Below are 24202 nucleotides of genomic sequence, written 5' to 3'. Positions count from 1 at the left end.
TATTTAGGTTTTACTTATATACATAATTTCAATGAATCTTACCTAATATCTAAGAGAATACAAAGGGATTATGCTGTATAACTGTGCGGAGAGTATTTATAAACAGTGTGGGAGAGTTTATAAGGGCTTAAAATATATAAAAATAACCATAGAAACATATGGTTTCTACTTTGCGGATTTTCACCTATCGCGTGGGGGTCTGGAACGCAACCCCCGCGATCGAGGAGGGATTACTGTACAGTACTGTGAAAAAGTTTTAGGCAAGTGTGAAAAAATGCTGTTTCATGAAGACAGTTTCATGTCATGGCAAGATTGAGCACAGCATCAAGACACGAGGTAGTTATACCGCATCAGCAAGGTCTCTCCCAGACAAAGATTTCAAAGCAGACTGGGGTTTCAAGATGTGCTGTTCAAGCTCTTTTGAAGAAGCACAAAGAAACGGGCAACGTTGAGGATCATAGACGCAGTGGTCGGCCAAGGAAACTTAGTGCAGCAGATGAAAGACACATCAAGCTTACTACCCTTCGAAATCGGAAGATGTCCAGCAGTGCCATCAGCTCAGAACTGTCAGAAACCAGTGGGACCCAGGTACACCCATCTACTGTCTGGAGAAATCTGGCCAGAAGTGGTCAGCATGGAAGAGTTGCAGTCAAAAAGCCAACTCTGATGTGGAAACAAGGCCAAGCGACTCAAGTATGCATGAAAACATAGGAACTGGGGTGCAGAAAAATGGCAGCAGGTGCTCTGGACTGATGAGTCAAAATTGGAACTATTAGGCTGTAGCAGAAGGCAGTTTGTTCGTCGAAGGGCTGGAGAGCGGTACAGTAATGAGTGTCTGCAGGCAACAGTGAAGCATGATGGAGGTTCCTTGAACGTCGGGGGCTGCATTTCTGCAAATGGAGTTGGAGATTTGGTCAGGATTAATGGTGTTCTCAATGTTGAGAAATACAGGCAGATACGTATCCATCATGCAATACCATTAGGGAGGCGTATGATTGGCCCCAAATTTATTCTGCAGCAGGACGACGACCTCAAACATACAGCCAAAGTCATTAAGAACGATCTTCAGCGTAAAGAACAAGTCGTCCTGGAAGTGATGGTATGGCCCCCACAGAGCCTTGATCTCAACATCATCGAGTGTGTCTGGGATTACATGAAGAGACAGAAGGATGTGAGGAAGCCAACATCCACAGAAGATCTGGGGTTAGTTCTCCAAGATGTTTGGAACAGCCTACCATCCGAGTTCCTTCAAAAACTGTGTGCAAGTGTACCTAGAAGAACTGATGCTGTTTTGAAGGCAAAGGGTGGTCACATCAAATATTGATTTAATTTAGATTTCTCTCTTGTTCATTCACTGCATTTTGTTGATTGATTGAAAAGAAATGATTAACACTTCCATTTTTGAAAGCATTCTTTGTTTACAGCATTTTTTTCACACCTGCCTAAAACTTTTGCACAGTACTTTATATCTTCAAATAAATAAGTCAATTTCATTCTGAGCTGCTGTGTGGAAATCTCTGCATCATTTACCAATGTCCTGACCGACACTCCGGAGTGAATACTAAGTCCTGAACACACTACAGATACAGTAGTCCTTTTTTACAGCTCCATTTGCCATTACTCTTCCTCATGTGTCTCACACTCGCACTTCCTCTTTCATCATGTTGCCAAAGTCAAACTGACCAATTGCACCAAAGATGCATTGACCAATCAGATTGCTCAGACCTTAGGGTTTTACTATATAGTAGATGAATGTTTCTGTAATTTTTTTGACTCGCTTTGTGACTCTCACCCCCAGGCTTGCATGCATCTTGTGGATTTTCTGTTCCACGTTGCCAGAAAGCCTCAGTATTTCCACATACCACTTTGAAGGCTCTGACGTTGCTGAAACTCCAAAACATGGATGGAAACGAGCCATGTCGCAATGGAAGTGCATTTGTAGAATAGACTATGGAATCGATACCATGTAAAATTAGTACAGTGGTGCCTTGGATTGCAAGCAGAATTCGTTCTGGAAACGTGCTTGTAATCCAAAGCACTCGGATATCAATGCAAATTTCCCCATAAGAAATAATGGACACTCCGATGATTCGTTCTACAACCCAAAAATATTCATCTAATAAATAAATAATATAAATATTAGTGTAATGGTCTGGAATCCCTACAGATTTAATTTTTTTCTCCAGCCGTCTGGAGTTTTTTTTGTTTTTGTTTTTTCTGTCCCCCCTGGCCATTGGACCTTACTCTTATTCGATGTTAATTAATGTTGACTTATTTTATTTTCTTACTGTGTCTTTTATTTTTCTATTCTTCATTATGTAAAGCACTTTCAGCTACTTTTTGTATGAAAATGTGCTATAGAAATAAATGTTGTTATCTAAAAATGATTAACACAAAATATAAAGTAAAAATACATAAAACAAATTAACTTGCACTTTACCTTTGAAAAGAATCGTTACGTACACACATGTGGTCACAATGCTTTAGTATACGGTATACGTTCATACAGATGTTGAGGATAGACCGAGCATGGGATTACCCACAATCCTGCAGCGAGCGAGAACCACCACCGACTCAGTTGTGATCCTGTAACGCTCGGCAGAAAAAGCGTTTATTGTTGGGTTTTCAAGAGACTGAAACTTTATTCGAATATAGGCGGAAACAAACGGTCCTCCTTTCAGGAGTAATCCGGGTGCACTGTCAAAACCGGTCACCACAGCTCCGCGTCTTGATCAAAACAACATAAAAATCTTCCTCCTCAAAGGGGCGTGGCGGCTCGGGAGCGCCGACCGGAGCAGAGGATGTCTGTGGGAAGAGAGACGCTAGGACAGGCGCGACGCGGTTTTTTAAATGCAGATCATGCAGCACGGCAGCAAGCTAGCAGCTGATCCTGCAAAGAGGAGATGGAAAGCGTTGTTCATTTCCCATTGTATCCCTGTTTAAGAGGGGGTTTCGGAGGAGCGGCCACGTCACCTTGGGGCTGCGTTCACAGTACATACTACTCGTATTGCAAGATCTCGCTCGTTTATCAAGTCAAATTTTTTTAAACATTTTTGTTCCTTCTTGCAGACCAAGTTACTCACAATCCAAGGTTTTATTGTATTGATGCTCATTGATTACTTTTGGCAAACCCTAGTTCAGACTTTGGTTCCAGACTGGCACACCTTCTGCCTTCATGTTACGCCTTCATGCAATTTTAGTCTAAATTAAAACTTTAATAGAAAGCCTTGAAATATTTGGACTATTTTAGGCTTTGTGTGTACGTGTTTGTCAGTGTCCATGTCTTCTAATGGTATAGCGCCCCCCTATTTTGCACTCTCTGCATAGAGGATATGCTCTCTCGGACCGTCGGTGCCCTTTTTCATTTGTGTTAGAAATCCAAAGTCAGTGTTTTGCATTTATTCAACTTTAATAACCCTGTGCCTGAGATCCGCCGCTTGTCTGTGAGCTTCAGTGAGCACCGAGTCCCAGAAGGCCTTAGGATATCAAAATAGAAACGGCTGAGTCATTTCAAGTTCAAAGTTTTATTTGCCGTTTACAAGTACGCTGGACTTATTTGTTCTTGTTCTCTCAGTAACTGATAAGTAAAAAAGTAACAAAGAGTTCATGAGAACAGCCTGAAGAGGACCGACTGCCATGTATATTACAGCATGTAGTGTGGGAAAACTGCGCACAAGAGCGAGCAGAACGTAATGAACCAGTGACACGCAGCGTTAATGAGAACTGTGGGTGACGGCCAGCCAATCATGGCACCGGCATCTTAGAGCTGACAAAGAGTTTCAAGACGCTGTAAAAGCAGGATGAGATTTCTGTTTTATGGTACAGGTTTTGTTTTGGTGGGAGTCGTGGAAATCTGTCCGGTTTAAGACGCTCAATTCTTTGATTTGTCTCCTTGGTCATTTGACATTCCAGATGCCTATGAAATCAAATCTCTGCACTAAATAAAAATGTATGCCTGTATCTCTATAGAGTGCCTGTTTGGGATAAAGACGCATTTTTCCTTAATTCCCCACAAATCAAAAAAAAAAATCAGACGTTGTCATTAAAGTGTAGAGTGCAGACTTTCATTTAAGGGGACTTGAGCACATTTCAGTCACACAACACCTTTTCTACATTTCAGGGCATCATAATGATTGGCACACAGCAATGGCAGGTCTGTTAAAGCCGTTGTCATATTTAGTTCTTGGTCGTGTATCCCAGCATGCAGTGACTGCTTGCAGTCTGTGATTCATAGACCTCACCAGGTGCTGAGGGTCTTCTCTGGTGCTGCTCTGCCAAGCCTCTAATGCAGCCATCTTGAGCTCCTGCTTGTTCCCTTAAGTTTTCACTTCATGCTCAATCAGGCTTAAATCGGGTGACTGACTTCGCCATACAAGAATTTTCCATTATTGCAGCTTTGATAAACTCCTGTGTGGCCTCAGAAGTGCGTTTTGGCTCATCATCTTGTTGTAGGATGAAGCTCCATCCAGTGAGTTTTGGAGGCTTTTACTGAAACTTGAGCAAATCTGATGTTTCTAATCACCTCAGAATTCATTGTGCCGTCAGCAGCTCTGTCATCAATGAAGAGAAGTGTGCCAGGACCTGTGGCAGCCATACATGCCCAAGCCATAACACCCCCAGCACCGCCACGTTTAGCATATGAGGTGGTCTACGTTGGCTCTCGGGCAGTTCCTTCTCGTCCCCACACTTTGCTGTCACCATCACTCTGATGAAGTTCATCTTTCTCTCGTTTGTCCAGAAGACCTTTTCCCAGAATCTGCAGAATCTTTGAAGTCCTTTTTCACAAACTCTAATCTGGCCATCCTGTTTTTGTGGTTTGAATTTTGCAGTGTGGTCTATGTGTTCATGAAGTCTTCTGCTGATAGTCATCACTGACACACACACACATTGGCCCCCAGAAGACTGTGTATGATCTGTCAGGTGTTGGGGGGCTTTTTCTTGACCATAGTGAGGATTCTTCTGTCTTCATCAGTGGAGGTCTTCCTTGGCCTGCCAGTTCCTTTGTGATTACTGAGTCCACCAGTGTGTTCTTTCGGACAGTTCATTTCGGTCTTCCTAAGGTCTTGCTGATGTCTTCAGTGGTTCCATTATCGTTTCTCAGCCTCATGGTGACTTCTTTGGATATCACAGGCTCAGCTCTGTGGTATAGCGGGTCCGTGTCTTAGAAAGAAAAGGCCAGCTTTTAAATAAATAATCGCCGCACTCACGGCTTCTAGAGGGGACGAGGTAGTGTGGCCGGAGCGGTTCTCAGACACGAGGTGGTGCGGGCATTTCCTCACTTAAGTGCACAGGTGAGGAATCGTCCGTATCCAAAATTGATGCCGGGAGCTGCTAATCGCAGCACCTGTGCCACGTCCCCATTATGTATAGCGCAATAAAAAAAAAAAAAGAAAGAGAACGGAGGTTAAGAGTGGGAGAGTGAGAGCAAGATGCAGGTAGCTGGGAGGTGAGCCCCGCAGGAGGAGTGATGGGCCGACACTCGCTCCAGCTGAGCAGTCTTAGGAGCTGGAGTGACCCAGAAGGAGGTTGGCTCGCTGCGTAAGGTTGAGGGAGGCTCGGGAGTGTTTAGCCCCAGTGTGAGCGCCCTGGCCGTTGACAGAAGCCAAGTCTCGGTCCGGCTGAAGCCCTACATAGCCGGGGGAACGGAAGGCAACCGGACCATAATAGCAGGGCAGCTACATCTGCAGATAGTGCGGCTCCCCTGTTGCAAAGCCCGTATGGGAGAAGCAGGGGAGCTGCCAGCAAAAGGAAGGCGGCACCGGGTTTTCAAAGAGGACAGTTTCCAGCCTGCTGATTTGAACCATTTTTAAATGGAATTATTTGGATTATTTTAACCTCCACATTTCACTTGTTTTTAATGGATTATTTCTTTAATGACTTATTTGGACACTGTTTTGGTTTTAACCCCTTATCAAGCGGGGTCATTTTTGCTAAATCGCTTGTAATTCGACCTCTCCAAATTAGAATCATTGCTGTTATTGAACTATCTGGAGTATAAACACATGTCTGGTCTCTTTGTAAAGGTAACATTCTCTAGTTTCACCCTTAGTAGTCAGAATCACCGTAGGTGTGACTGATCAAAAGTTAGGCACATTAGAACTCACAGACAAAATGAATTTTTTTTGTTCTCGCCTAAGTTTTTTTGTGAAAATAAAGGCCTCTATAGCTGCAGTAGGTAGGTGGGGACAGAAACACACTATGTACCAACAGAATAACTTGTTGACTACTCACATTTCAAATTTGAAAAGAATACCTGTACAAATGACATTTTACACCAGTTTTATGTGGGCATGTCCAGGGCTTTTAGAGGGACCATTATCCACATTTTGGACCGTATGGAAAAGTGTAATAACTTTTGAATGCTTCAACCCACAGATATCAATGAGGGCTCTACTGAAAGCTTACACCTAAAGGAATCTATATCTACACACAGTGTCACTCTATTAGTTATGGAAATTCATATTCCATAATAAAACAATAAAAATACACATTTCAATATAAAAATAGTCAAAACAAGTCTTATGGGCTAAAAATATATATATATTATTTTTTACTTTTTTAAATAAAATGCACACAAACTATATACATTTTTTTACAAACTGTTACAACACAGCTCAGCGTTTTTCCATGTGCCACTTGATGGCAGCAATCACTAGCAGGCAGAAAGCACAAGGGCGTGTCACATGTCGCTCTCTGCCATTAGACGTCCCCTGGTACGATCGATCACTGTCACGCCGCGTACATGCATCTATTACTTAATCGAGTGTATTTACATTTATCTGTACTTTTATCCATATTTAAAATGCGAAAAAACTTGGTGAAATCACAATAAACAACCACGCACCAAGTCTGCAGACTGGCACAAATGCCAGCTTCGCGCAGCTCCGATCGTTTTGTTTACAAGTTAGCATGGCAAGTTACATATTGGCGTGCTCAGCTGCTCATTGGCTGTAAGTTTGGAGTGTCACTCACAGCGTCCAATCAAACTGGTAGATTCTACCAGGGTTTGGAGTTGTGCGTCATCGTTCAGCTGTCTGTGACACTCGTTGGCTATACGAGGTGCCAGTCACCCCCCAGACCCCTCGTAATTGGCCAACCAGAAGCTAACACTTCCGTGTAACATGCTTTAGCATGGTTATTGCCGACAGAAACAAATTACGTCTAATATGATCAATAGAAATGAAAAAAAATGTCGGAGCTAGTCTCGAGTTAAAAAAACATTTTCTGGAGTTTTTGTCCCTTTGAGGATCTATCGTGTGTTTTTACTGGATTATATTCCCTGGAGCCTTACGGACAGAATGAGACCAATACTGCTCGGAAATATTGATGTTTGACTTGCAGAGAGCCTTCAAAGGTAGTCAAAGGTCGGAAAAGTCAGCTCTTAAAAGTATTTACTTCTCTGTAAAAAAGGCTTTAGTGTCAGTGCTGTGGTTGTTGTGTGTCAAAATGTTTTATATCATCGGAAAGACGAGACTCTGAATTTTTATTTGATGTGTAGTATGTCGAGGTGCCTGACAGAGGGGCACGCACACATGGCTGTGACATGATTGTGACGTCGTCCAATCGTCGTTATGTACCGGCACCGGTACGTGTTAAATAAAAGCACTGTTTGCACCTTTCCCATTGCTTCGATTGCTGTCCTCATTGTCCGGCTCATCCGGTTACATTACCGATGGTGTCAGGTTGAAGGAGAAGACCCGAAGCTCTCTTCCTCATGCTGAACAATGGCGACTACAGACTCCAAAGGGTAGACACAGGTCAATGAATCTTATGAAGCCATGAAACCTACCTGAGGGATCAAAAACACCCGGGATGGCAATTGGCCCAAACATTATAGTGCCCTGAAATGGCGGGGGGGGGACCGTGTAGAATAAGGGGTCGTTTTATACTTCATGCTCAGAACGCAGATGCACATGCGTCGTGGCTGCCACACGTTCCCAGCATTCATTTGAGCAGGTCTTCAGAAATTTAATGTGACGCGTGCGCGAGTTGCAGTACCAGCAAAGAGTCAGGGGTGGCGCAGTGTGATAAAAGTTGGACTGTGATGTCCGAGTCTCTGTTTACTATCCACGTGTGACAGAAAGCCGCTTTGAGGATCGATGTACGCGCTTTCATGTTTGATGAACGGTTCAATGTGGTGAAGCAAAATGCCGACATACAAATGCGTTCGTGTTACTTTTATATTCAAGCGTCGCATATTCCTGATCGTAATGACACGATACATTTTTTAAAAGTCTCGCATACCGCCTTTTGTGCTGTCTTTTTTTTTTTTTCTAGGGCTTTCTCCGGACTGGACAGCAATAGATCGGCACACAGAACACATTAAATGTCTGATGTTTGAACTCTCTGCACATTTAGAATCCTAAAATTTATACTTGATATCACTTTCATGATGAAATGCATTAAAGTATGTTACATTTTACAGATAAATTTGTTAATTTCGTTTAAATAATAACACTGTTAATAATTACACACATGGGGGTGACACGGTAGCGCTGCTGTCTCACAGGGAATCATGTCACTGGTACTCCCTACCTGGAGTTTCCATGTTTTCCTGCTGGGTTTCCACCGTGTGCTCCGGTTTCCTTCCAAAGATATGTAGATATGGTGACATAAAAGTTACGCCAGTGTATGCGACTTTCTGCTTGTATTAGAACATTAGAACACTCGAGACGAGAACAGGCCATTCAGCCCAACAAAGCTCGCCAGTCCTGTCCACTTGTTTCCTCCAAGAAAACATCAAGTCGAGTTCTGAAAGTCCCTAACGTCTTATTGTCCACCACATTACTTGGTCACTTATTCCAAGTGTCTATCGTTCTTTGTGTAAAGAAAAACTTCCTAATGTTTGTGCTAAGTTTACCCCTAACAAGTTTCCAACTGTGTCCCCGTGTTCTTGGTGAACTCATTTTAAAGTCACCGTCTCGATCCACTGGACTAATTCCCTTCATAATTTTAAACACTTCAATCATGTCACCTCTTAATCTTCTTTTTCTTAAACTGTAAAGGCTCAGCTCTTTTAATCTTTCCTCATAACTCATCTCCTGTAGTCCTGGAATCAGCCTAGTCGCTCTTCTCTGGACCTTTTCTAGTCCTGCTATGTCCTTTTTGTATTCACCTTGCGATGAGCTGATACCCCGTCCAGGGATTGTTTCTGCCTCGTGCCCAGTGCTAGCTGGAATGGACACGTCCCTGTATTGATGGATTTAATCCTTAAACATCCTTTTCAGAGATACTGCGGTAAGGTGTCATCAGACTTTAATGGCTGTTCCAAGCCGAACCTGCTCTCACGGTGATGATATCTCGCACTGCCACCTGCTGGATTCCTCCAGATTTACGTAAAGTACGCGCACAAGTGCAAACAGTACAACGCTTGCGTTGCAGGAGCGTCCCCTGGAGCATGCGTCGTGACTCGTGAAATATAAACCCGACCTTAGTGTTGTGTGACCAAAATGTCTGCAAATCTCCTGAAATGAAAGTCTAAAATGTGCAGTTTAATCACAATGTTTGAAGTGTTTGATTTTGTAATTTTTAACAGTGGAGCGGAGGGTGAAATCAAAGAAAATTCTGCCTTTTGTCCCAAACATTATGGAGGGCACTGTAAATACATGTGTAGTAAAGGGGGTAACAGAAGAGTCAAAAAGGTTTGGGGCAGCCACCCGTGTGATATTCCCTGGCTGCAAATGGGTGAACTGCTGGCACTGATGTGCTCAGAACGGAGTTCAAAACGGACCTGATTAGGTTAGTCAAATATGGCAGCTTTAAAGGCCAGAAAAGGAAGTGAAGTCATCAAGGGTGGAAGCGGAAGGGTCCTCTTCCATAGTTTCAGACCCGGACGTGACGTCATCAAAAGGGTCGTAACAGGAAGTCTCTTCAGTCATGGGTTCTTCACCGGAAGTGGCGTCACTAGGGCCAGGCAGAATTTCCCGTGAACGGTCTGCAGGAAAGTGAGGCAAAAAAGGTCAGTGCACTCCGCCGCGCCGTGGTCTGGTGTGGAATTACTCTCGTTTAGACCCTTCAGCTGCCTCCCATGTGCACGTGTGTGACAGGTTAGGATTTTTTGTGTGCTTACAGATGTGAACATGTGTGTGCAAACTGTAAACATAAAATATTCAACCGCATTCACTTTATTCATTGTAGCCGCAGGAGTGTAAGGGCGAGTTCAAGCAACACGTGCCAAAAGAAATCTCTCGGGCCAAAAGTTTGTTTTAAAATATTTTGTGAAAATTCAAACCAAACAATCCACACAAGAATAAAGAAAAAAGTTGTTACACATGTAGAATAAAAGGCAAAAAGAAACAATGTATCTTCTCTAAACTTAGCTTTTCTTGTAAAACTTTAGTTGTTTCTGTTTTTAAGAATTCTTAACTCCTTCTGTACGCTTTCTGTACAGCGCAGCACTTTCAATTAAATGCTTGGTCTTACATGTTACTTGGCACACACAACACGCAAGGCACGGTTCAAAACCATGTGCCCTCTACGCCTTACACATGGCAAGACTGATCACTTACTGAGAATAATATTTAGTCAGAGAAGCTAGAAATAAATAGATTATTAATCTCAAGGGGAAATTCCCATACTCCTGCAGCAGCATACTGATAAAGAACAATATTGAATTAAAGAGTGATAACAATGCAGGTATAACAGACAATAACTAATAATATAATGTTAACGTTTACCCCCCCGGTGGAATTGAAGAGTCACATAGTGTGGGGTCTCCTCAGTCTGTCAGTGGAGCAGGATGGTGACAGCAGTCTGTTGCTGAAGCTGCTCCTCTGTCTGGAGATGATCCTGTTCAGTGGATGCAGTGGATTCTCCATGATTGACAGGAGTCTGCTCAGCGCCCGTCGCTCTGCCACGGATGTCAAACTGCCCAGCTCTGTGCCTAAATAGAGCCTGTCTTCCTCACCAGTTTGTCCAGGCGTGAGGTGTCCCTCTTCTTCTTCTATGCGGTGGTGTGCTGGGGAAGCAGAATAAAGAGGTCGCTCGTCACAACCGTCTGATAGAACATCTGCAGCATCTCATTGCAGATGTTGAAGGACGCCAGCCTTCTAATGAAGTATAGTCGGCTCTGTCCTCTCTTACACAGAGCATCAGTATTGGCAGTCCAGTCCAGTTTATCATCCAGCTGCACTCCCAGGTATTTAAAGGTCTGCACCCTCTGCACAGTCACCTCTGATGATCACGGGGTCCATGAGGGGCCTGGGCCTCCTAAAATCCACCACCAGCTCCTTGGTCTTACTGGTGTTCAGTTATAGGTGGCACCATTTAACAAAGTCCTTGATTAGGTTCCTATACTCCTCCTGATGCAGCCCACGATAGCAGTGTCGTCAGTGAACTTTTGCACATGGCAGGACTCCGAGTTGTATTGGAAGTCTGATGTATGTTGGCTGAACAGGACCAGAGAAAGTCCAGTCCGCTGCAGCCCTCCTGTGCTGCTGACCACAATGTCAGACCTGCAGTTCCTGAGACGCGCATACTGAAGTCTGTCTGTAAGATAGTCCACGATCCATGGCACCAGGTATGACTCTACTCCCATCTCTGTCAGCTTGTCCCTAAGGAGCATAGGTTGGATGGTGTTGAAGGCGCTAGAGAAGTCCAGAAACATCATTCTTACAGCACCACTGCCTAAGTAGGAGAGGGATAGCATATAGATGGTGGCATCCTCCGTCCACCCATTCACATTTGCTATGTCAGTGTGCCATTTGCAATAAAAAGTAACATTTTGAATTGCTCAAAATTTTGTCCGTGCTGTTTGAGTGTCTGGACTTGCAAGGGTCCTGATAAAAACCAACATCTAGGCCTTTAATGACCTCTTGGGCACGGCCATCAGCATTGTGTCTGACTGCAGAGAGTGTCGATCTCGTCATTAAGAGGTTTACTTACCTCGGCAGTGACACTCATATCTCTGGTGACTCTTCCTATGAAGTCAGTAGATGGATTGGGAGAGCATGGGGGTGTCATTATGTCACTGGAAAGGGGTGTGTGGTGACCCCTGATATCTCAGCAAAAGGACAAAGGTCCAAGTCTTTAGACTCCTGGTGCTTCCTGTTTGAGACATGGACGCTATCCAGTGACCTAAGACATTGTCTCTCCGGAGAATCCTTGAGTACCGCTGGTTTGACTTTTGTGTTGCTCGTGGTGTCCCGAATGAGGCACATGACCTGCATTGTGAGGAAGCGTCAGTTACGGCACTACGGCCAGGTGGCGCGTTTCCCTTGAGGGTGATCCTGCTTGTAAGATCCTCATTGTTGGGGACCCAAGTGGCTGGGCCACCCACGTAACACATGGCTGTGGCAGATAGAGGGTCATTCCTGGAGGGTGGGACTGGACCTCGTGTCTGCATGGGGGGGGATTGCCAACTGGTATCTTGAGTTGTTTTGTCGTGTACTGAGTGCGACAACACACTGTACCGGTGCCTGCTTCCCCAACTTGACTTGACTTGTTTGTCTTCATGCCATCATAAACCTGCCACACTTGAGGATAAAGTGGAATGTCTTTGTGCACTTTGACCTTCTGGAACGTCCTGAAAAACATGAGAAATGACAACTATTTTCTTTTTCTCTCTTTAAAGAGCACTTGCAGAGGTCTACTAGTCAGCACTCGGATAGCAGTGGGTTCGCTGAAGACCCCTCAAGTAACCACCTTCAGGTATGATGTGTGCTTTTTTATCATCAAGAGTTCATAACAAAATCTTCTGTAGATCTCCCAAAAACACGATATTTATACCCTAGTGCCTCTTATTCTGTCCCATCCCCATAGGTGCAGGAGAGCTCAGACAGTTGTGACAGTGAGACCACAGTCACATCTCACATAGAGGACCTCAAGACACCCATAATTGTTGACCACCCTGTATTTAAGGAGCTCCAAGGCAAAGAGACCACTCCAACTTTGCCTCCAGAGGACGGTGAAAGTTCAGACTTGCAGCCAAATGAACACGTGTTGGATGAAGCTGAGCCGGCGAGCCCGGTGAAGGAGTATGTGCCTCATACTTTCCTTGAACCTGCGGATCCCATCTTTTCTGTACCCAGAGTTGAGCAGTCTGTTAGTCCCGCTTGTGACTCTGAGGAGTTCCCTTCCTCTACTGATAAAGTATTATCGGCTCTGACCCGAGCTCAGCACAAGGCCTCTTCAGTGTCTGGTGAACCAATTCCAAGACTTCGAGGTAGGGACTTGTTAAGGGTGAGAGGAGAGCTGGACCCTCTGGGTCGTGACCGGTACCCCTTACGAAGAGCACAGTCTCTCCCTTCCTCTCTTCTTAGCCCCGTGCGGGTTGTGTCCTCGGTTAAAATCAGTTTACGCCCGGGTCGTGAAACCCAGTGCAGCCCCTTATCTTTTACTTACAAGTTCACCGCAGAGGAAGAGGAGGCGGAAGTAGCAGCGGCAGCAGCTGGTGAGGATGATGATGCTTCCATCTGTACGTCAGTCCTCTTCATCAACTCTGCCCCTCAGAAGCAACCGGAGCCCTGCGGGAGTGTGCCATATCTTGACAGTAGGGCTGAGGAAGCAAGGAGAAGAGTGCACTCTTACCCCATGAACTTGCCACCTCACCTCTCTCAGTCCACTTTCTCCCTTCAGAGTGTCCCCCCTGACTGGTTAGAAAGACCACTGGCGGAGCAGATGAGGACCTGGAGTGCAAGCAGCATTCCCAACCTGCCCCCTTACAGCTCCTATGCATCGCCTTGTTCCTCTTGCCCTTACCCCAGCCAGGCTGCATTTGTATATCCTCCTAGGCCTTGTCATGCTCCATCTACAATCGAAATGCAGTTGAGGAGGGTCCTGCATGACATCAGGAGTGCAGTGCAAAATCTCTCACAGGTGGGTGTATTTTTGTTTTTTTTTTTTTTGGTTGAATGTGTTGAAAATATGTTTGAGGTTGGAAAGGGTTGAGGATTCGGAGAGCAGAGTCCTAAACTGAGTGGACTTGAGTCTCCTTAGGGAGCACATCGAATTGGTGTGTCCACACTACTACGTTTTTGTTTAGGAACATTGACCTCCATCTCCATTTTAACTTTTCATCCACAACCCCCCCAAACCACCACCTTTATTAACTTCTGAAAATGAAGAACGTTGACGCCTCTCCCAGAGCCGTACCTTTCTGATAATGCCGGCTCAGTATTGCGATGTGAAAATGGATAGCTTTGAAAACGCTCGCTGTAACCGCGCTCTGATTGGTTTGTGCTTTTTACGTGGCCCTTCCCTGGTAAAATCCTGTTCATTGCTTTCTCAGTCGCATTGCTTTCCTTCTTCTCGTGTGTGGCTTTCAATAACCATTCCACCTCCTCGTCAGTCCAACCTTTTTTCTGTTAATCATTTTCACCATTACTGTAAACGTAAGCTGCAAATGAATGTCTAGTGTGGAGGACACTTCCTCTTCCTGTTTCTGCCAATGTAGTTTAGGTGAACGGCTACGTCATGTGTGTTTTTGAATTGACCGAGAGACTTTCGTAAATGGTGGGAAGGTGCCAGTGCTGGATGGAAGTTGTTTTTTGTTGCAAAATAATTTTATTTCTTGTAAAGCCCAAGATCACACAAGGAATGCTTAAATGTTTTATAGCAGGCCCTGTTTTTTGATAGCATCCCAGGTGTGACACCCTAAGTCAAGTCAAATCAAGTTGGGGAGCATGCACTGGTACAGCACCCACTACACAACGAAACCGCTCGGGATCCTGGTTGGAATCCCCCAGGCAGACACGCGGTGCCGTCCCACCCTCCAGAAATGACCCTCTATCTGCCACAGCCAGGTGTTACATGGGCAACCCCTTGGCCTGGTCCAGCCGCTCGGGTCCCCAACAATGAGGATCCTATGAGCTGGATCACCCTCTGGGAAACGTGCCACATGGCCGTAGTGCTGTAACTGACACTCCCTCACAATGCAGGTCATGTGCCTCATTCGGGACTCCATGAGCAACACAAAGTCAAACCAGTGATACCCAAGGATTCTCTGAAGAGACACACTTGAAGGAGTCCAGTCTTCGTATCAGGTCACTGGATAGCGTCCATGTCTCACAACCATATAGCAAGACAGGGAGCACCAGGACTCTAAAGACTTGGACCTTCGTCCTTTTGCAGATATCGGGAGCACCACACACCCTTTTTCAGCGACCTCATGACCTCCCATTATCTATCTATCTATCTATCTATCTATCTATCTATCTATCTATCTATCATATAGTGCCTTTCATATCTATCTATCTATCTATCATATAGTGCCTTTCATATCTATCTATCTATCTATCTATCGCTGTGTAAGCCCATGCTGTAAAAAGCATTGGGTCCTAAAAACTATTGAAATCGTCTGGGGAAAAAAATTTAAATGTAGAAATGTTGGGTAATTAAAAGGAACTTCTCTGGGCGTCTCTCTCCTTGGAGGATTTGTTTTGCTGATGTACTCGCCTCATTAGCGGCTAAGCGAGTTTTCTGTTTCCCATTGGCGCTTTTCCACACTGCATAGTACGGCACGACACGGTTTAGTACAGCTCACTTTTGCGGGGCTTTCCACTGGGAACAGTACCTGGTACCTGGTCCTTTTTTTAGTACCACCTCAGCCGAGGTTCCAAGCGTGCCGAACCGTTACCAAAACGTGACGTGTAAACTCTGCTGGTCACTGATTGGCCGGAGAAAATCGTCATTACTGCGTCACTGGCTGTTCTTTTCTTTAAAGGTACAGACACGCGGAAGTTTCGAAAGTTCTCCAGCCACTGAGTGTTTGTAAAACCGGGAACAATCACATCCCACCACTCTGAAGCACGGTTAAATGTCCAAACAGATGGCCTGTTGCGGCGACTTTTTTGCAAAATGTGGAAGATCTGTAATATACAGAATCACCATTTTAATGTTACACTGGCAGTTAAGTTCATTTTATGCTTTGCAACAGTGATAAAAGTTAGCTAGTGATGTGTTTTTTTTAGATGCTTAACCTTGCGCGTCGTTGAGCTAAAGTGTTGTCGTTGTCTGCGTGTTGTTGTAAAAGTTCCACGGTGTCACGGCAGTAGAGGCGGCGCAACTATAACGACACGTGAATAATCCCACCCACTCTAAAGCTGTACTAAACTGCAGTGAAGCAAAACCGAGCGAACTGAGCGAACCAAGGTGAGCTGTACTGAACCGTGTCGTGCCGTACTATGCAGTGGAAAAGCGGCTTTAGAGGCAGAGCCCTTACCCCGACTCCACCTCTAACTTCCGGGCCGGACAGACACACACACTTCTATTTCTAGATGTTTATACTGCATATTAGATAAATAGATAAATTGGGATATTGGATATATATAGATAGATATATATAGATATATAGATATAAGAGAGATCATTTTAACTGACATATGTAGTAGTTCATCAAGACCAAAATGGCTAATACAGTGAATTTATATATACAGTAAAACCTTGATTATCTGTCAGGATCCAGGACTTGGCTCATAGTGCACCGTTCTTTTATTTGGCACCAAATTTGACAGACAACAACAATGTTATTTCTATACCACATTTTCATACAAAGGGTGTAGCTCAAAATGCTTTATAAGATGTCAAAGTAGTAATTACATGCAATGAAAAAGTATTAAAATAATTTAGAAATTATCCATATGGTGTACCAAAAATCACACAAGACAGATATAAAAATTAAGAGAAGTCCATTAAACATACTTAGTGGAAATAAATACAGCAGTGAACATAATAGACGTATTACATATAATAATTGGACCAGCTGGACTGACAGTGGGTGCAAATGCTAAACTGTCCATCCTTACGATTTAAGCCTGAAGAGGATTTATTAAAAGTGAACTTATTTAGAAGATTTGTAGCAGCTGGAATGAAAGAGGATTTGAACCGGTTGCTTTTTAACCTTGGAATTCTGAACCCATGACCTGAAAAACGGCTGGAATTGAGAATGGAGTGGACGAGTCTTGTCTGACAGAAGGACTTTCTCTCACACCCACCACAGCTTTCCATAAGGCTTTCATGTTAAACTGGTCTGCGAAACTGTGCTGTTGAGACCTTGTTTGTGTTCTCCATTTTACAATTTGTTTTATTGTGGTTATGTTATTGCAATCATTAGGATTTCCAAGCCAGGCCAGCAGAACTAAAGATTTTAATGCGGGTCCTTCCTTTGTGTCCCTCTTTTATAAAAGACTTGGCTTCCTTCAACAGTAGAGACACTGATGGCTCTTATTGCAGATGGCTTCTGTATTTTCATTATAAGTCAGTTTTGAGCCCGCGGTTGTCCTCAGATGTTTATAACTGTCCGTCATCTTTGATGAGGGTTTATTGTGGGTGAATGGTGGGGTGTGTGTGTGTGTGTTTTAGTTTTATTTATTTAGATTTAAAAAGGACTCCTCACAGCAGTTAACAAGAACATGTCCCACTGCATTGTGACTGATTTCATTCTCATTTAGTCGGCTAGCAGTCACAGATTTGTCAGATTATTTAAAAATAAACCTGTTTTCAAATTTACTGTGACAGGCCTTTAATGTAGAGGATGTGCAAAAGAGGTGGAAGAACATGGAATACGTGTATGCAAAGAATTTTAGGGTATGCGTTTTTACATGCAGTTACAATTTCTTTATCGTGCTAGATGTGTGTGACCCATGCGTTCATTTTAATTACTCATTAAAATGCCAATTATGTGTTTATTTTCTCTATTTTACCTCACAATAGCATCAAGTCCCTTATGGCAGTGATCCTACATTATCATCATGTCAACAAAAGTCAATTCTCCCTTTATATGAGGTAAGTACGTCCGACGTGAACTGACGTTTAAGAACCGCACTGCAGTTTACAGTACACTCGATAAGTCTGATACTAAAAGTGATAAACCTCCAAACTCCCCATTTCCATTGTCTTGGTGGTATTCTTATTAATTATTATTTGTATTTATATAGCGTTTTTCCCGACTAGTCGAAGCGCTTTACATCGTGAGTGGGGAGCCACTTCAAGCACCACTAATGTGCAGCATCCACCTGGATGATGCAATGGCAGCCATATTGTGCCAGTACGCTCACCACATGCAAGCTGTTAGGTGGTGAAGGGGTGAGAGATGGTTAGCCAATTAGAGAGAGGGGATGATTAGAGGGCTAGAATGAGCAGGCCATGGTGGGCAATTTAGCCTGGACATAAGAATACACCCTACCCTTTACGAAGGATGCCCAGAAATCTCTAATAACCGTAGAGAAGCCACAACCTCTTTTTTTTTATTAACATCTCATCCCAAGGATGGCACCATTTTTACAGAACTGTCCCCGTCACTGCATTGGGATTGACAAGTGCCCCCTGCTGGGCTCACCAACACCTGTCCCAGTAGAAACCCAAGCTGCACCCGCTGTAATGCGGGCTCTGCAACTGCCCGTCGTGGTGACTGGAGAGCTGAGCCAAAAGGCGAGGCTGTCGATTTACCAGTTGATCTACATTCCTACCCTCGCCTATGGCCATGAGCTTTGGGTAGTGACCAAAAGAGCAAGATCACGGATACAAGCGGTCAAAATGAGTTTTCTCCGCAGGGTGGGTGAACTTTTCCCTTAGTGTGAGGAGTTCAGTTATCCGGGAGAGACTCGGAGTAGAGTCACTGCTCCTCCACATTGAGAGGAGTCAGTTGAGGTGGTCCGGGCATGTCCCACTGGGAGAAGGCCATGGGGCAAACCCAGGACACGCTGGAGGGATTATATCTCCTGGCTGGCCTGGGAACGCCTCAGGGTCCTCCAGGAGGAGATGGCCAGGGAGAGGGAGGTCTGGGCTTCCCTGCTTAGGCTGCTGCCCCCGCGACCTGACCTCGGATGGATGGATGGATAGATTCAAATACAGCGTTTATCCTTGGTGTCCTAAGGTCATTCGACAGCAGCTCACACCATAACTGCTGCATGGGTGGACTTGATGTGTGTGATGTTGCTTCATTCTGTGCTCTTTTATTGCATTTATTTGTGATTTTCATTGTCTGCATTTTACAAAGAAGGTTGTGGTGTCCAATCCATTAATTGCTTTAACACCCTTCAGTTTAACGGTCATTCCTATAACAAGGGGCAGATTGGTGGCTCTGAGTCTAGTGGCTCTGAGTCTAGGGGCTCTGCACTGGCAATCAGAAGGTTGCTGGCTCGAATCCCGTAAGCGGCAAAAGTGATTCCACTCCGTTAAGCCCTTAATGTGCCATTGCTCCATCCTGGGTATGACGTTAGTCTGCATCCAGCCTTGCATGTAGGCCCTCCAACCTGCAGGGAAAAAATTAGGGATTGGTGGCAGAATTGGCACTCCGGCCACCAAAAAAAGGACACTCCCACTGCCACTGGTTCCATTCCATCTGAACTGGTGTGGTGCTGAGGCGTCATTAGGACCACACTCTGCTCCTAATCTGGGATCCTGAGTTGGTCTGTCATATGGTGGGTGCAGCATCATCTGTATCTGACCTCCTCTTCCTCCTCCTATAACAAGTGAAATGTCACAATTAAGGTTAGATGAGTTCAGAGTTTTGTTATTAATTCTGTGTCATTTGGTGAAAAAAAGCCCAAAAACTCCACTAATATTGCAGTGAGGAAAGGTGTCATCCACACACAGGCTACTCTTCATTGTCATTTCTCCGTTCCCCCCTTTTCAGAATACATTTCAGGAGCTCCAAATCATGAGGAAAAGTCTGAATGTGTTTAGGACTCAGATGATGGATCTGGAGTTATCTATGATAAGACAGCAAACGGAGGTCTACCAGCATCTGACTGAAGAGGAAAGGTAAGTTCCTGACACATCCCTGGACAGCGTACTGGTACATCACAGGCCAAACATGACACACGCTCAAAGCCCCCCAAAAACCCAAAACAAACACCTGGAAGTCCACCTGGAAACCCACACAAATACATGCAAATTCCACACAGGAAGGGCCCGAAGCAAATCTGAACCCTGGACTCCTTTCTGTGAGGCAGCGGTGTTACCACTGTGCCACCATGCTGCATGTGTTGAAAAATGTGCTTTTAGGGTTTTGCTAAACTTTGCGTATTCACAAGATTTGTACTATTTGACATTGTGCTTGGAGTTGTTTAAACAAGAACTTTCTACACTGTGTGCACAATTATTAGGCAAGTGAGTATTTTGACCATATCATCATTTTGAATGCGTATATTCCAACTCCAAGCTGTATTAACTTGAATGCTTATTGGATTTAAGCACGTCAGGTGATGTGTATTTGTGTAATGAGGGAGGGTGTGGCCTAAGGAGATCAACACCCTATATCAAGGTGTGCAGAATTATTAGGCAGCTAGTTTTCCTCAGGCAAAATGGGCCAAAATAGAGATTTAACTGACTCTGAAAAGTCAAAAATTGTAAAAAGTCTTTCAGAGGGATGCAGCACTTTTGGAATTGCTAAGATATTGGTGTGTGATCACAGAACCATCAAACATTTTGTTGCAAATAGTCAACAGGGTCGCAAGAAACGTGTTGAGAACAAAAGACGCAAATTAGCTGCCAAAGATTTGAGAAGAATCAAACGTGAAGCTACCAGGAACCCATTATCCTCCAGTACTTTCATATTCCAGAGCTGCAACCTACCTGGAGTGCCCAGAAGTACAAGGTGTTCAGTGCTCAAAGACATGGCCAAGGTAAGGAGGGCTGAAACCCAACCACCACCGAACAAGAAACCTAAGTTGAAACGTCAAAACTGGGCCAAGAAATATCTGAAGACAGATTTTTTCAAAGGTTTTATGGACCGATGAGATGAGAGTGACTCTTGATGGACCAGATGGATGGACCTGTGGATCAGTAATGGGCACAGAGCTCCACTCCAACGTGGAGGTGGGGTACTGGTATGAGCTGGTATTTTTAAAGATGAGCTAGTTGGACCTTTTGCATTGAAGATGAACTCAAAATCAACTCCCAAACCTACTGCCAGTTTTTCGAAGACACTTTCTTCAAACAGTGATACAGGAAAAAGACCATGATTTTTATGCAGGCCAATGCTCCATCACTTGCATCGAAGTTCTCCACTGCGTGGCCAGCCAGTAAAGGCCTTAAAGATGAAGGAATAATGACATGGCCCCCCTTCCTCATCTGACCTAAACCCTATCGAGAACTTGTGGGCACTTCTTAAGCGCTAGATTTACGGGGAGAAAAACAATACACCTCTCTGAAGAGTGTCTGGGAGGCTGTAGTCACTGCTCCACAAAAAGCTGATCGTCAACAGATCAAGAAACTGACAGACTCCATGAATGGAAAGGCTTATGACTGTTATTGGAAAGAAGGGTGGCTATATTGGTCATTGATTGATTGATTGATTGATTTTGAAATGTCAGAGATGTTTATTTGTACATTTTGAGGTGTTTGTTTATTATTCTCACTATAACAGATGAAAATAAACAAGTGAGATGGGAAAATTTTCATTTTCCTTTAGTTGCATAATAAATCTGCACACTAATAGTTGCCTAATAATTGTGCGCACATATGTATTCCCCTGATGATGTTCACACTCACATTTCCGTTGTGAAACATTCAGGTTTCAGGTTTATTAACATTTTGGATTGACTGATAGCACTGTGTTTGTTCCATATTAAAATGAATCCTCAAAAATACAACTTGCCTAATAATTCTGCACTCCCTGTAAAGTAATGTTATTTGTTAAATTAAATGGTAACAAGAATTAAAATGTGGCATCTCTCCTTCAGGCAAGAAGCTGATCAGTTGCAGGGCCTGAGAAATGCTGTGCGTCAGGAGCTGCAGGAGTTGGAGCTTCAGTTAGAAGACCGGCTGCTGATACTGGAGGAGCAGCTCAGAACGTCGCATCACAGCGCCCTCTACCCTTCACAGCTGGTATGTGCTTTCACTTATCAGGTGAATTATGATTTGGCTTAGTGCTGCTCTTGTTTTCATAATTTCCTTTTATTTCTTTTCTGAAGGCTGACTTTTCAGGATTTATTTTATGACTGAGCTTGTATTTTATTACTTTCTTTTTTTTTTTTTTTTTTACCCCCAAAACACTGTTTATGCATTGACGTTTAAAAGGTCATTATGGGTAGTCAGCAGTTACCGGACATCTGGCCTGGCTGCTGTGGACCGGCTCTCTACTTGTTACTAAATTACAGTGCAGCAGCATGAGCTCTTTTGTCTGAGATACGAATGTGGTTGGTGAACAAGTGTGAATGGTTAAGTCTTCAGTTTTTCTTTTTGGGTGGTGTGCCTTTACAGAAAAAAAAAAAAGTTTTTTGAATATTGTAGTGCTACACCTTCCAGTTACTTGGGCTCTATCACCTGGTTTCATTTTTATATCAGAAAAATTCAATTTGACTTCTTCGTTGCATCCATTAACAGACAAAAATAAAAATGTACAGATTGAAAATTAATTTTTTAAATACGTTTTTGGAAATATGTACATTAACTACTTCTAAGGGCTCGTTTATACTTCACACTCAGACCGCGTACGCGCACACATCATGGCTGCCCAGCGTTCATTTGACACGTCCTCTGAGCAGGTCGTCAGAAATTAGCGTGACGCGAGTTGCAGTCCCAGCTAAAACGCGTGACGTCGGAGTCTCTGTTTACTATCTACATGTGACAGAAAGCCGCTATGTGGATCCTACGGGATCCATGTACCTGCTTCGATGTTTGATGAGCGGGTCGATGTGGTGAAGCAAAATGCCGACATACAAATGCATGAATGGTGCTTTTATATTGAAGCATCGCATATTCCCCATCATAATGACACGATACATTTACATTTTAAATGTCTGTGCCGTCTTTTTTACACCTTCACAACATCAGAATGTATGGGAGCACATTTGAGCCACTGAGGAAAAAAAAAAAAATTAAGGACATGGTGAAAAGGTGTATTTTGTGATTAAAGTGGACATTTCGGCTTTAATCTCGAATGATCGTCGCAAGAGGAATGTCGACCTATAAAACAATCAAATCGATTTGCAGCTTTATTCTGATTTTTTAGAAAACATTATGCTGTAAATCCAAGGTCATGTGTCATCTTTTTGGTCTAATCTGCCCAGCAACAAGACAGGCGGCTGTCCACGCATTTGCGTTTATCGCAGCAGCCTAAACCTTGAGTGGCTTTCTGTGGCTGAAGTTTCTCTTTGCGGAAAACACTGAAAAACTGTGAAGCCATTAAGGCGCCCATCTTCAGCTGGTGTACTGGACTGTCTCAGATACTCCTCTTCCTCAATTTCAGCTTCACCATTTGTCATGTCTTCGCATCTCTTTACCCTTTTGGTTGAACACTTGTACAAAGAGGAGTGAACCTTTAGACTCCTGATTGACACGACTTACAATCCAGCCAGAATCCCAGTGTGACCAGCTACCTCCTTACCTCAGACTGCTGCTGTTTCTTTCTGATTAAATAAAAAAAAAAAAACTTTAAATAACCTTTTTTCATTTGTTTTGTTTTCTAGGGTCTCTGCGGAACCAGGAGTTTGGACTGTTGCTCCTGCTCTTCACCCATGAATGTAATTCAGCCGGTTAGTGACATTTTATTAAGAACTCGCTCCCCCCCGTGGCTCCATCCGGGTAGTAGTGAAACAGGACAGTGAGGAGGGTCATAGCTGTTGTGCCTTCATCGCTGGCTCTACGTCTTTGACCACATCTCGACTGATATGTAACACTTCCAGTGTTTTGAAACTTTCTAATGAGTTTTGCCACAGTGTCGTGAGTGATGTTTGTTTCATGTTTTCTGTTAAATTTGATTACAACCATGCGACTGCATCTTGACTGGCAATCAGTATTCTTTCAATTTGTTGCTCTTTTTATTCAAACACATTTTTTAGGGTATCTGAAATATAAAAAGTAAAATGTTAAAAACCATATGTATGAAAACTTATGACCCACTCCTATACAGGTATATATGTATATATAAAATATACAGTACATACTGTACATACACACACAGTGATACCTTGGTGTACGTCCGCTTTGTTATAAGTCCAACTTGGTATACGTCCTGTTTGGACGCGAAAAATTTGGCTTGGAATACGACTCGCATGCTAGAACACCGCACGCTACCCTTGTTTGCCTCACTTGAGACAAAGCCACGACTGCCCACGAGCGTCAGTACGCACTTTAACTCGCTGTGATTTTTACGTGATTTTGTGTTTTTTTACGTAAATTTGAATTGATTGTTGAAAAGTATGAAGGTGGCATGCGTATCCGGGACTTGGCTGCTGCATACCGTATGCCGAGAACGACGGTATCTACAATTGTGAAAACTAAAGACGTTATTAAAAAGTAAAGTGAGGTTAAATTTTCA

The 24202-nt window shown here is 43.7% G+C and overlaps 1 protein-coding gene across 5 annotated transcripts in view; it reads left to right on the top strand.

The window, feature by feature from the left end:
- The window catches only part of itprid2 (ITPR interacting domain containing 2), a 285322-nt gene that overhangs the window by 239976 nt on the left and 21144 nt on the right, over positions 1 to 24202 (top strand). For all 5 annotated transcript variants that reach the window (XM_039757742.1, XM_039757743.1, XM_039757744.1 and 2 more), the window contains 6 exons: positions 12572 to 12648; positions 12760 to 13815; positions 17650 to 17721; positions 19574 to 19701; positions 21624 to 21768; positions 23352 to 23417. In XM_039757742.1, the coding sequence (XP_039613676.1) occupies positions 12572 to 12648; positions 12760 to 13815; positions 17650 to 17721; positions 19574 to 19701; positions 21624 to 21768; positions 23352 to 23417 (1544 nt within the window). The remainder of the gene's footprint in view (positions 1 to 12571; positions 12649 to 12759; positions 13816 to 17649; positions 17722 to 19573; positions 19702 to 21623; positions 21769 to 23351; positions 23418 to 24202) is intronic.

The sequence above is a fragment of the Polypterus senegalus genome, chromosome 6, assembly GCF_016835505.1.
Source record: "Polypterus senegalus isolate Bchr_013 chromosome 6, ASM1683550v1, whole genome shotgun sequence".
Lineage (NCBI taxonomy): Eukaryota > Metazoa > Chordata > Cladistia > Polypteriformes > Polypteridae > Polypterus > Polypterus senegalus.
The sequence above is the reverse complement of the archived record's forward strand: the minus strand, read 5'-3'. Positions and strand labels throughout refer to the sequence as shown.